This window comes from Amia ocellicauda, chromosome 3 (assembly GCF_036373705.1).
Source record: "Amia ocellicauda isolate fAmiCal2 chromosome 3, fAmiCal2.hap1, whole genome shotgun sequence".
Classification (NCBI taxonomy): Eukaryota; Metazoa; Chordata; class Actinopteri; order Amiiformes; family Amiidae; genus Amia; species Amia ocellicauda.
Genome location: NC_089852.1, coordinates 38,074,344 through 38,087,547, shown reverse-complemented (window position 1 = coordinate 38,087,547; position 13,204 = coordinate 38,074,344). Strand labels below are relative to the sequence as shown.

The following is a 13,204-nucleotide window of genomic DNA, read 5'->3' as shown; positions in this document are numbered from 1 at the left end:
CACTCTGAAGTGTTTTGTTACCAGTAGTCTGTTACTATTCTAACCAATGTCACTGTGTCAGTATGCTGATGGTCTGCAAAACAGTGTTACACCCCACACCTGGAATCCTGAAAGCCAGCCTGTGTCTGTTCCTCGTACTCTCATGCATTTGTGTCTGTTGTTCTCCTGCTGCTGGGGCGGGCGGTCCTGCAGCCACCCAGATTACAGCTGATGGGCCGGCTCAGTCCTGGGGTGAGGTCAGTGTGCATTGCGGCCGGGGCTCTCTGTGGGCGTGGTGGTGACCATGTCGCTGTGTTACAGAGCCGGCAGCTGGAGTCAGAGAGTGGCACCACAGAGGAGCACAGCCTGAACAAGGAGGCCAGGAAATGGGCCACCCGAGTGGCCCGGGAGCACAAGAACATCATCCACAACCAGAGGGTGAGCCCACAGTCCCACACACACTCACTCACGTCTGGTCTAACTGAACAATGATACATAAATCATGAAATACAGGATTTTAAAGAACTGTAACATTCCTCAGCTCTTCCAGGGCGAGTAGCCTAACTGGAATCTATTAAGGATAAAACAAACCAAAAAAAACTCCATCCGATATTTACACAACAATCGACAGAATTAGACTAGATAATAATAACGTTGGCTGTTGCATAAACAACTCCACATTCTCTGCGGGTGTAAAGCTATAAACAAATATTAGCTCATCTGGTTAAGAAAAGAAATAGCATTTTTGAGAAAGCATTGAAATTGCAAACTGCAGAAAATGCTTAAATGCGATTCTTTCTATCATGAGAATAGCTCTGTGTTCCCAGTTCTCCTTATCAGCATGTCTAATTTGAGCTGGGTGGATGAATATGAACTGCTTTGGTAGTGTAAATGTTATCAGTTAACATTTCTCCCTTTTAGCTAACAAGCAGTCTGTGTAAATGAAGGATCATTGCCAATTGTACAGTATCTTGCAGTATATCCTAAATATTGACAGTTGACATTGCAATGACAGTCTTTATTAATTATTTTAAAGTGCCTATAGGTAGCATGTAAGACCTTTTCAATTGTTTGCTTTTAGTTATTATTTAACCAAATTAAAAAAGGTCCTGGTTCTAAAAATGTAGCAGAGTTTGGACCTGGTCCCAGGACTGTGCCAGTTGTGCCTTACTTGTCTTCCTTGGATTTTCACAACCAGTGTCAGCTAGAGTAAATGTCAGACCCTTGGTTTCACAGCGATGTTTAAAGTCTATTCATGTTGTTTCCCGGTGTGATGACCTGCAGACATTGGAAGAGTGTGAGACGCACGGCATTTTGCCATCCGAACAGAGCCGGAATGAACTGGAGATCAAAATCGAAGAAGCAAGAGAGAATATCCGAAAAGCTGAGGTAACATTCGAACGTCGGGGGTGGGGTGTGTTTGTTAATGCTCTTTCTAAGTTACTTTCTAAGTAGCTTTGTACCTCTTTTTCTCTATTTTATTATATAATAAGAGATCCCTAGAAGATTATTATTTTTTTCCTTTTTATCATCTTCCATCTAAAAGTAACTGATCTGAACTGATTATATTCAGGTAATCTAAGAAGTAATATATATATATATATAATGATTATGTATTTATTTTTCTACACCAGAGTTATTCAGATGGATCTCATGTAGGTTGTAGTGAAAACAAAATCCCTACTGTGCATTATTCCAGTGCTTTAACACTTTAATGCTCACAGTTCTTTGGCTCCCTCCTCTGGAAGTCTACAAAACCACACAATAACACATCAAACGCAGCAGTCAATGACGCTGCACATTTTTTGTAAAAAAATAAACCGTGAAGGGACATTCAGTTAATAATGTTTGTGTCGAGTTTCTGTACACTTTCTCCTGGTCTGGGAAGCAAACAATGGTAACAGCAGTATTAAATATTTAATCACCCATTAAGAGATAATAGCCTCAAAAAAACAAAACAAAATAAAATGTTAATCTTTGCTTATTGTTTTGCTGAGTGTTATACTAGACAGGAAGGCACAGCAATTCAAAAGCATTTACCCTGCAGTCAAGGTAATTAGTATCAATAATTCAAAGGACCGAGATGCAGGCAAATAAACGGCATAACTTTAAATGTGTCATTGTGGTAGCAAACAGAGCATTGAGACGTCTGTGAAGTGTTATTTGCAAGCTGGGTGTTTCGCCCCACCATCTATCTGCCTGTCTTCAATTTGTATGTTCTGCTGCTATCAAGCATTTATCCAGTACAGGGCCAGTGCAAACATCCTAAATATACATTTTAATGGTCACCTCCAGGAATGCTGATGCAGGGTTATTTGACTGAGCAATATTGGGCCTGATTGATGTCTTTCTAATTGAGTCGAGCCCCTGTCACTCGGAGGTGGTGACTTTGAAGCGAATGCGGAATTTAAACATCCTGGTGATGCGTTCTGTCCAATAAACTCTGTCTGTCGTATAAGATGACCAGATTGCACAATGTGGCCTCCATCTGAACACACAACACCTGCCTGCCCATGTCCAAGAGCACCCTGGGTGTCTCTTAGTGGAGCAATATACAGCTTTTAATGTATGTAACACATAATGGGGGGTGAAGCAGCAGCAGCAGCAGCCGCAGCAATGCCTTGCGCTAGCGTTTGCCTTGGCTGCCCTCCTACCCTCTACACAGGCATTTCAGAAACATGGGAAAGCCGCAGATTGTGCTGGGTCAGCACAGGTGAATCTGCAAGGCCTTTTTTTATGAGCGTCATTAAAGATAACTTCCCAAACTAAAGTGCCAGTTCTATCCTCTATAAAAATTTATGAAATGCTGACATTACTAATGATATTAAATTAGTTTATATGAACTCATTTTACTTCATTCATTAAAGGCTGTCAGTTTAGGCGATTAATTATACCGTTTGGAAATGGAAGACATCTGAGAATTTTCAGAGCCAGTTATAGACAGGGAAACCATTTCCATGTGAGGAAACAGGAGGCAGGGAAATTAAAATGTCCTGCAATGTCACCATGACAGATGGGAAGATCTCTTCTCTACACTGATGTTCTATTGCTACCAGACTGTGCAGATCTCCCAGATTTAGACACTGAATAAATTGAATTAAATAGCACTCCAGCTGGTTTTAAGAAAAGGTCTCATGTTAGATAGATGATAGTCCCTTAGAACAATTTCAGGTTAGCTGATTTTATTTTTACTGTCCATCAGAGGACCAGCCAGATCATCAGCTATGAGCTTGAAGTGCTGTAGTTTGACATAGCAGATAAGTCTGTTTGTTTCCATAGTTGTTAATCTGCAGTGTTGTTGTTTTCTTCTGTAATTAAGCCCTTGGATTGATCTTGTTTTCCTGCTCACAGGCTGCCTCTTCCTCATGTTACCCATTTCCTAATGTTCCTTTATTCTTTCTCACTTGTTGACCTTCTCTGTTTCTCCTCCTTTTCTTATTGATCATTTGTTTGTCCCATTGATATGGCTTTGCCTGTATTAATCCTGTGCCCCCTAGTGGCCGTGGTTGTATGTTGTCATGGGGTTTGTGTTTACGCTGTTGTCGCTCTCGCTCCCTGCGCAGACTGTGAAGCTGAAGGCAGAGGCGAGGCTGGACCTGCTGCGTCAGATCGGCGTGTCGGTGGACACCTGGCTGAAGAGCGCCATGAACCAGGTGATGGAGGAACTGGAGAACGAACGCTGGGCCGGCCTTCCCAGCCTCACCAACCATGACCCTTCGCTTTCGGTGAGCAAAACACAGGCCGCCAGGGCCCAAGCCTCCAGGGCCACTGCAGTCCCATTTTCTGTTTCCTTTCGATTTAAATCTCATTAACATGATACTTATGCAACGAAGACCATTTGTAAGGCGTTTCAACCAAGATACTGTGTCACTACAGTAAGAACAAAAATCAGTACTTTATGTATTGAATTGCTGTGAGCAATGTTTTCAGCTCTACTTATCTGTCAAACCCAGCTTCCTCGCCATGTCTGGGACGTGTCCGTGGCTTTCCAATATAAGAAGAAAAATCTACGGGAACCAGACATTTCAGCGTTGGCCCGTGTGTGGGAGGGCGCCCATTGCTCCGGACGTGGTGTGTTGTTGCATTTCCTAAAACAAACACCCTGTGGCCTGCTTGTGTAATTAAAAAGAAAGGAGATGGTTTATTTTGTATGCTGTCATCCATATTGTCTTTAAAACAAACAGCAACCCACAGGTTCCAGATGGCCCTTGGCAAGGTGACGTCCTTAAGTTACAAGAATTGGAAATTACCTGTCGGGCTGTCAGTGTAACATTGGAACAACAGGGTGTTGTTTTTTTGGTGTTTGTTTTCTTCCACCTGATTTTGACTTCAAGCCTAATTCGGCCTTTATCTTCAGCCATGGCTTTCATTCCTGCCAAACAGCTGAAAGACACGCAGCTGAAAGAAAGAATGTGGTGACTGTGCACTTAACCCTGAGCTGTCAGCACGGCCAATGAAGAGGCTTCCTGTTAGTGTTTCCTTTTTATCACAAGCCGCGGTCAGATCTTTCTAGAAGGAGTAAAACCAATCCGATTAGTAACACTAAGATAATATTTAATAGATAGATATATTTAAATTGTGGCAATCAGAGTGGTTAAATATAGGAATATACAGTGACTATAGCAGGAAAAGAGCAGCAGTTATGTTTGTAGATACTAATCCTGTTGATTGTCGCTTTTCACAGTCATTCGTGTTTATTTAACATTTCAAATACAATTTAAAATACAGTTCAAATAATAACACAAGGGAAGGAGCAGTTTCTCATCTCTTGCAGGTGAAGGCCCCATGATTAGAGAGACACTTTAAGTGTGCTTATGTGTACTTTACTACAGAACGCGTAAACAAGATCAGTGTAAATCGAGGTTCTCACTTTCATAAGGAAGAGCCTCCGGAAGAACGTCTGCTTGCATTAGTGGGGTCTTACACGACATGGAGATTTGACGCCCGCCCAATTCATAAATACCGCAGTGCAGGGAGGCCAGACCCGGGCTTCCTTTTAAATTATACATTTTATTCTCCAGTTGAAATCCCACTTAAATATACAGTCTGCTCTGATAAAAGTAACATTAGCCTCAAATCAAAATGAATGGATTAAGTACGGAGTGGAATGGAGTACGGGGACTCCTCAGCCTGTGAAAGGGCGATGACTGCCTGACTGAACCTGGAGGCCAAAAGCAAAAGAGGAAGGTTGTAAAGTCAAGAAGGTGTTAAGTCAGGCTAGGCAGAGACCAGCTGAACCCAGCCTGGTACTGAACACTCGGCTCTTCTGAAGAATTGGAGAACTCCCTCTGATGTTCAGTCCACGTGTGAAATCAGATGCCTTCAATATCTATGTACGTTCACCGTTTCATTTGAAAATAATTAATTGTGTTAATCTTGCTCATAAAAAGTAGCAGTAACAGTATTGCAGTAAATATGAGCCTGTCATCCTGCTGGTTTGGCATCAGAGCGAGGCGATTGTGATTGTGTTCCTGATAATCGGTCTGACCTGCACATCTCTTTAATTCTGCCTCCACTGGGAACCTGAGTCTCACATGTTTATTGTAGCTCTCCAGCGCTTAAAATTCAGTTCATGTCATGCTGCAGTGCGGCTGGAGGGAAGAAGGGAAAGGAAGTCCTCAGGAAATGGCAACAACAAGCTTCGGATAAAAGGCTCGTCTGAAAGCATCTCTTCCAGCAAGATGAGGGGGTTAAACACTGGAAAATGTGTTCATTAACTTTCAACAGTGTTTAAGAAAACAAAGAAAAGATCTTGGCAGTCTATTAATCTGAGAGTTTGATCTGAGAGTGCAAAAAAAGCACTTATTTCGAGATCAAATGTAAAAATTATACAAAACATTAGTGCTATTTCAGGAGGGCATATCAGATAACTTACCCGGTAAAACAGAACAGATGAAATCCCCCAGCAGTTACATATAGGGAGTGGGAACATAAAGAAAACACTCCCTAGTGGATGCCTCGCAGTGATTTCGCTTTCCAGAGAGCTTTGACCAACATCAGCTCTGAGCAAGAGTCATGCAAGTCCTTAATTTACCACCCTGTGACTCCACTTCCACTAAAAGCGTCCGTGTTTATGCACTAGGATTGGTTTGGTCTTATTCAAGTGCAGTGCTGTTGAAGCCATCTTTTGTAACTTACCCTAAACAAGAAGGTTTGCTTAATTAAGTATTATTGTTAATAAAAGATGCAAATTGTCAGTGAAATTTGTAATAAAAACTGTGAGTTTGCACTAATTTCCACAATTTATTATTTATCAAATGAATACGGTGAAATCAGAAATGGAACTGAACTGTTCCAAGTGCTTGCTAACAAAATAGAAAGCACATTGCCAGTTTACTTAGATTGCAAAGCCCTCCTTTCCAATCCACTCCCCTCTTTGTGGCCTGTGTTGTAACCCTGACCACCTTGTGAGCGATTCAGGGATTGTTCACCTTCCCGTCTCGGGTCCCACGGGACCGCTAACCCTCCAGGTGGCAGGCCTGCCGATAGAACCTGATCGCTTTTGTGTAGACTGAGAGTCGGAGACAGAAGCAGAACACTGGGAATGGAAAAGCTGAACTTATCAATTTACACCCTCTGAAAAGAAGTTAGATTTGGTGTCTGTGAACCAGGCCTGGGGGTTTGTCAGCATAACGGAATTTCCCACGTGCTCCGCCTCCTGTTATCTGGAGGTATTTCCACAACACATAAACTGTAAAACTTGGCACCTCTCTCTCTCTTCCTCCCTCCCTCCCTCCCTCCCTCCATGCCTACACACTTGCCATCTAAACTTGCTCTTTTCTGCCAGCAAATCCCCCCCGACCTCCTCGAGCTGGTAAAGACTATAACTCGTCTCTCACGCCCGCGGCACCTAACTTAACACTGAGCGTCTGTGTCCTCAGACCGTCACTGATCTTGAGCGGGACGAAGGAGAAGAGTACGAGGACAACATGGACGTGTTTGACGACAGCAGCTCCAGCCCCTCCGGCACTCTGAGGAACTACCCACTCACCTGCAAGGTCCTCTACTCGTACAAGGTAAAGTCTTTCCCCACATACCACACATCTCGGTCTACCTATATGGATGTCTACTGAGACCCTGTGGTAATGAGTGAGAACAGTGATGGTCCATTTACTTGCAAATAGTCATCTACAGCTACTAGAGGAGACCACTGGCCTGTTTCTGCTACAGTTCTGCTACAGCTCCAAGGCCTTCCCTGGTTTATTTATTATTTACAGACACATCCTGTGCATCATGTGGAAGTTAAATCTAAGAAGAGTTCAAATGTCACACACAGTGAAATCTTTTATATTGTCCTGAAATATGATGCTGTACTAGCCAAACCAGGCAAATGTCTTCCCATAAAGTTTTGCATTTGAGTCCAGAGATTGCCTATCCTTCTGGACACTTGACTGCCCTTGCTCTGTGGCCAATGCGTGTCTGTTGTGCTGTTCCCCAGGCTTCCCAGCCCGATGAGCTGACCATCGAAGAGCAGGAGGTGCTGGAGGTGATTGAGGATGGTGATATGGAGGACTGGGTCAAGGTAAGTCAGCTGCTGTCCTCAGGCTAAATAGTTAGGTTATCGTTTTTGCCATACCATGAAAAAATATCAGAGAAAACACCCGCGTGTGATTAATGCTTTCAGGCAAGGAACAAAGGGGGCCATGTGGGTTATGTACCAGAGAAGTACCTGCAGTTCCCTACGTCCAACAGCCTCCTCAGCATGCTGCAGTCCCTGGCAGCCCTGGATGCTCGCTCGCACACCTCCAGCAACTCCACCGAGCCTGAGCTGGCATCAGGCAGCATGAATGGGGATGCAAATGGTAAGACCCCCCCCATCACAGGACCACACCCCCTCTGTGGAGAACTGGCCAAGCATGCGAGCAAGGTGGCAGGGTGGAAAACTAGAGATTGTAGAGATATTAATATAAGCTCCTGCGCATGAGTGTGTAGCATTTCTCCGAGACATCACAAATGTCAGCAGCTGTACATGTGTTTTTATTTATTTATTCTAATTCGTATTGCATTTAGTGGTTTCTGTATAGCGTTTAGGAACCCAGTGTGACACAACACAAACAGTCCTGGTATATTCTCATTAAGCCTGTTAGATGTTTGTCACATATTTGTAATACTGGATTCCTAAGGAATAAACGTTTTTTGGTATTATCCCTTAACCACCCTTCCCCCATCCCCCACCAGCACTCTGAGAAACAGGAATTCTCCTCCATCGTGCCTATCTTCTGAACATACTTTGGCTATAAATAACAGCCTTTCAATGCAGACTGAGCAGAGTGAAGAATGACTGTCACCACCATCTAGTGGGTCTATTTGGAAACGCTTCCTTTTTTGTTTCTTATCTTTGCTGGTAAATTAAATTACTTTATCAGTTGTGAAACCTAATCGAGTTGTGAAACGTCTTAAACAGAGACGGATGGCCGGGGTTCTGCCGGGCCTGTGGCGCTTTGTGGCCAGGCAGGCAGCAGGGAGTTGTGGGAAGAGTGGTTGTTGACATGCCTCCTCTGTGTTCCTGAAAGTGAGCTTCGTCAAGGCGATGTACGACTACGAGGGGCAGACGGATGACGAGCTGTCCTTCCCAGAAGGTGCCATCATCCGCATCCTCAACAAGGACAACCAGGAGGATGACGGCTTCTGGGAGGGGGAGTTTAATGGCCGCGTGGGCGTCTTCCCCTCCGTGCTGGTGGAGGATCTGGCCGGCTCGGAGAACGGAGACTCGCAGTGGATCGCAGACTCGCAGGTACAGACATGCATAGACATAGACAACAAAATCGGAAGACTGGAAAATCTCTCTTCCTGTAATATTGTCAATGAAGCATTAATCTAGTTAAGCTTGGTTCATATTGAAATGTTATTATCCAGCAGCTGGGAAGTATGGAAAGTTACAAGTGTACACAAACATGATCTCTCTACTGTAGCAAGCTGACACAAAGGCCAGCTCAGACCATTGGCAGCAGACACCTTTGACTGGCACTTATCATATGCAGGGTGGAATACAAGTCAGCTGACGGATACAGACGTGAGATTTGTGAGACCTAATGACTGCGGAAGGGACAGTATCCTTCCTGCAATTAAAATGTTTACAGAACAGAATGAAAGAGGCTGATAAGAGGGAAGTGTTTTTTGCAATTAGTGTTTTTCTCAACATTAACCTCAGTCTTGGAGCAAGTCCTGTAAAGTTAAGGATCTCATTAGAAAGGGTGTCGTGCTGTAGCAAGGGGGTGTCACTTCAGCGCAGCCCAGTTTGTTTCAGCTCTAGTGCAGTACAGATTTCCCGCCTGCCTCTGCCCTTCTGCGTGCCCTGCCTGCCTTCTCGCCTCGCAGACCGACCGCTCCGTGGCCTGTGCTGAGGACTGTGTTGTGTGCTCTCTCACAGGTGTCTCCTTCCCTGCGGCTGCAGTCCTCCCTGCCCCCCCTGCCTCTGTATGACCAGCCCCCCTGCAGCCCCTTCACCAGCCCAGACAAGAACACCGCTCCCCCCTTCCCCCGCTCCCCCTCCGTCAACGGAGAGCACAAGCTGCTCGCAGCGCCCGTCAAAGGCCACGCTCACAGTAAGACCAGCCTCCGAACTGTGTCCCTCTTTCCCTTGGCAAATTCTCTTTTAGTATTACCAATATAAAGTTATTTCCATGAGAAGCACTTTAATCTGTTTATTTATTATGTATGTATTTAGTACCTTCTAGAGAGCATGGTAAGATTACTACATAGAAATAATTCTAGGTGGTGATGAGTTTCATAGCTATTTACTGGGGAATTAATTGCCACAATAATGAACTTGTTTGATGTGTTTGTGTAAAGATGCTTGCTAGTTGTCATTTTTATTGTGTCCTATTGTGGTATATGTTGATGTGGTCTGATGGGGATGGTGTTTGACTCTTGTTTCATTGTACTTTATTAGATCACAACAGTTTCAGCTCAGAGTCTCCGGGCTTCTCTCAGCCTCCCAGGTTCATTCCAGACAGCGGTCCCGGGAAGCTCAGACCTGTAAGTTCTCCTGTGTCGACGTCAGCTCCCTGCAGTCTGTCTGCCTTTCAGCAAGCAGGCGGCCCATCCGTCCCTATTTGAGAGCCATCGCAGACCATGGAAATGTCCCAAGCTGTGATGGCCAATCCAGCTGGGTGACCCTTAGAGCAGTGTGTTCACGGCACCCTCCAGGCTGGGGTTCAGCTCAGTGACCTCCTGCTGAGGTCACAGTGAATAGACTATCTGGCTTCAGCACACTGGGCAGTAACCCCCGGCCAAGTCCTTCAAGACAAACTGAGGATCACGACTGATGGGGCAACTGGAGTGCTAGAGTTTTAATGAAACAGTTGTTAGGATTTGTTTTTCTTGTGTACTCCAGTACTGAAGGTTAAGTTATGTACTTGTATTCTTCAGCATAACCCTGGTGCTGCTCCTGAAAACCTGATGAGAGTGTGTGAGAAAATATGGTTGTAAAGTCTCTGAAAACGAGTGTGTGTTTGTCCACAGGTCCGGGCAGCACCCCCTCCCCCGACACAGCACCCCCGCAGGCAGGTGGAGAAGACCGAGGAGGTGGAGATCACCCTAGTGTAAGAGCGCCGCCCTGGCGAGGGAGGCCAGGGGCGCCCGACGCTCACACACTGATCTGGACCTGGCTCCTCACTGTGGAGGAGTTCCGAGCAGAGTCCCGGACGTCCGCACCCCTTCACCACGACCTCTCGTCTCTGGAGCCAGGGTGGAGGAGTGTGCGAGTACTCCTTATAGACGAACAATGGAACGAAGGGATGGCCAGCGACTTCCTCCGAGTCACAAATATTTTGTGCCTTTCTTGCTCATCTCTCCATGTGGAAGCAGGAACTATTCGAGCTGAGAGGGCGGGGCCTAGAGGTGTCTGCGAGCAGGCCTGTCCTCGGGAGACGATCCAGGAGCACGGGGGCTTCCTCCACGCAGTCTAAGGCCCAGCCACCAGTAGTCATATCATACGTATATAATGTGCATTAGTACAGTACATTACTGTTGCCATAGGAATGTTCATAATACGCGAGACATTTCTTCATATAGCATTATCATGTCGATACTTTATTTGATATATAATAGATCCTATTGACATGCAGGCGAAAGGGAATTGTTAAACTGGCACGAAAAGCGAGGGGGCTGGTCCCCCTGTGAATTTCCCCGTCACAAAATAAATGAGAGTAGATAAGTTGAGCTCTTTTATCTCATAGATAAGGGAAATGTGGCAATTGAAATACGAATAACAGAAATATATCTCTTTTCAGCTTTTATAACGAAGACAAGAATCTGTATTACTAATATTTAGTCCCCCCTCAAAAAAACAAAAACAAATAAAAACAGGAATACAATACAGATTAGACGGATTTTGATCTTCCCCGATGCATTATCAGTAATGGCAGGTTAATCATTGTATAGCCCTTCAGTATTCTTTTCACTTATCTGCAGATTTAATCAGTTTATGTATGCAAATCAATATCTGAACATTAGTTGAAGTGCATTATTTTACATGTATCTGTATTGTGTAACACTGTTAAAGACTGAATAGAATTGTATTGGACTCTGAAACAGTATTTAATAAAGGGGAGCACAGGGGCAATGTCTATCACAGACTTCTGACACCCAGAGTGGAGTCGTGAAACTGCAGACGGGAGAGGAGGCTCACTTCACATGCAGTTCCAACTCTTCGATGCTTTGACTTTTTTTTTTAAAGAGCTGTCTCTCTGGATTCGGGTCTCTTCTTTTAATGCTGCTTCTTTTTGAGGGGTAGCCTTTTACTTTTTTCTTTGATTCAAAGAATACATTTTATTTTTATCTTTATTTTTTTCTTCATTGATGGTATTGTTTTTAATATATACTATGACCTATCCACTGATCTCTCTAGAAATACAATGTTGGTAACACTTACTGGGGTTGAGTTTATTACACATGCACACTTGCAGGAATATAAACAGGTGTGAAAGACAAAGAAATGTAGTAAATGTAAAAAATGTAAAAAAATAAAGTTGCAGAATACAATATGGCTGTTCTCAGTTGGGGACCCACTCAGGAGCTCAATTACGTGGCTATTTAATGGGTAAGACGTTGATTTCAGTTGTCATTTTTAACAAACTGAAGGTTGTGCCCTCTTAAAAGTCTTCTCCTACTCAAACATTTGGTTTAATGAGAAGGAACACACACATCACAATTGCTTACAGATGCCTTCCCTGTGCATGGCGACTCTGAACTAAAATAGTCCTGTAATTAAACTTCTGGATCTCTGAACCAGCCCAGTCCGACCCAAGGGTAAACAGTGCATCAATGTGGGATCCCCCTTCAAGTGTGAATACAAAACTAAAATCCTTTTTATGCAATGAAATTCTTTACAGCACTTTTGTTGTTGTTATAAATCCACCGATTATTGCTATTTTAGCACTGCCCCTTGTCTTTGCTTTAGCCGCTGTCTCTGTACCTTGAGTATTTGTTTGTGAGTTTGTTGTGTTTCTCAGCATTAGTGTGACTAATGCCTTTGTGTGATTCTGCAAACCAGTTATGGTTTTAATTTCTTGTTCTTGAAAACGAATGAAAGCAGTTAGTTTCTTTGCGGGGGAAAATGCTTTTTAAAATGTGTTCTCAAAATTGCTGATGGTAAAGAGAAGGTAAAACTAAAATGTTTGAGGAAGAATGTGAATGAAAATATAAAATCAATCAGTCTAGATATTAAAAGTAGTTACTTGGAGGGGAAGATATATAAATATGTGTTCTGTCCGTCTCTCTTTCTCTTTCTATTCTTGTTGATCTCGTTGAGATCTTTTGAATGTTATCAAACTTGTTTTGAAGTTTATGGTTTACAGCGTTTGTATTCTTCAGAAGCTGTTTTTACCAGAGACCACCTCTTGTATTCTTTGGCCAGTTTATGATTTCAAACCATGCTCCCTTGAAATAGCCACGTGTAGTATTATTTTATTTTATTTTATTTTAAATATAATATTTTTAAGAGCTGCTAAAAAAACAACAACAACAACAACAACAACAAAAAACATTGAACAGGCCTTCCCTTAACAGACATGTGAATAACAGGGTTTCTCTCTGTGAACCGCAGCGTCAGTATAGGAGAGCAGTGGTGCAAAATACTTTCTGCATTTTATTGGCTGTAAAAAGTTTGTATTTATTGTGTACAAAATGTTAAATAATAAAACAAATTAAAAAATGAGACCCATTTGTCTAGTTATTTTCTCCTGGTATTAAATGTATGCTACTTTATTTTATTTTTAATCTG

General features: G+C 43.4%; 1 protein-coding gene across 2 annotated transcripts in view; it reads left to right on the top strand.

Moving 5' to 3' along the window:
* Nucleotides 1-13,138, top strand: part of fchsd2 (FCH and double SH3 domains 2) — a 70,086-nt gene extending 56,948 nt beyond the window's left edge. For both annotated transcript variants that reach the window (XM_066699333.1, XM_066699334.1), the window contains 10 exons: nt 301-417; nt 1,264-1,368; nt 3,543-3,704; nt 6,861-6,995; nt 7,418-7,501; nt 7,604-7,781; nt 8,493-8,713; nt 9,350-9,524; nt 9,872-9,957; nt 10,444-13,138. In XM_066699333.1, coding sequence (XP_066555430.1) covers nt 301-417; nt 1,264-1,368; nt 3,543-3,704; nt 6,861-6,995; nt 7,418-7,501; nt 7,604-7,781; nt 8,493-8,713; nt 9,350-9,524; nt 9,872-9,957; nt 10,444-10,527 — 1,347 coding nt within the window. In that variant the 3' untranslated portion in view covers nt 10,528-13,138. The remainder of the gene's footprint in view (nt 1-300; nt 418-1,263; nt 1,369-3,542; nt 3,705-6,860; nt 6,996-7,417; nt 7,502-7,603; nt 7,782-8,492; nt 8,714-9,349; nt 9,525-9,871; nt 9,958-10,443) is intronic.
* Nucleotides 13,139-13,204: the final 66 nt, after the last annotated feature.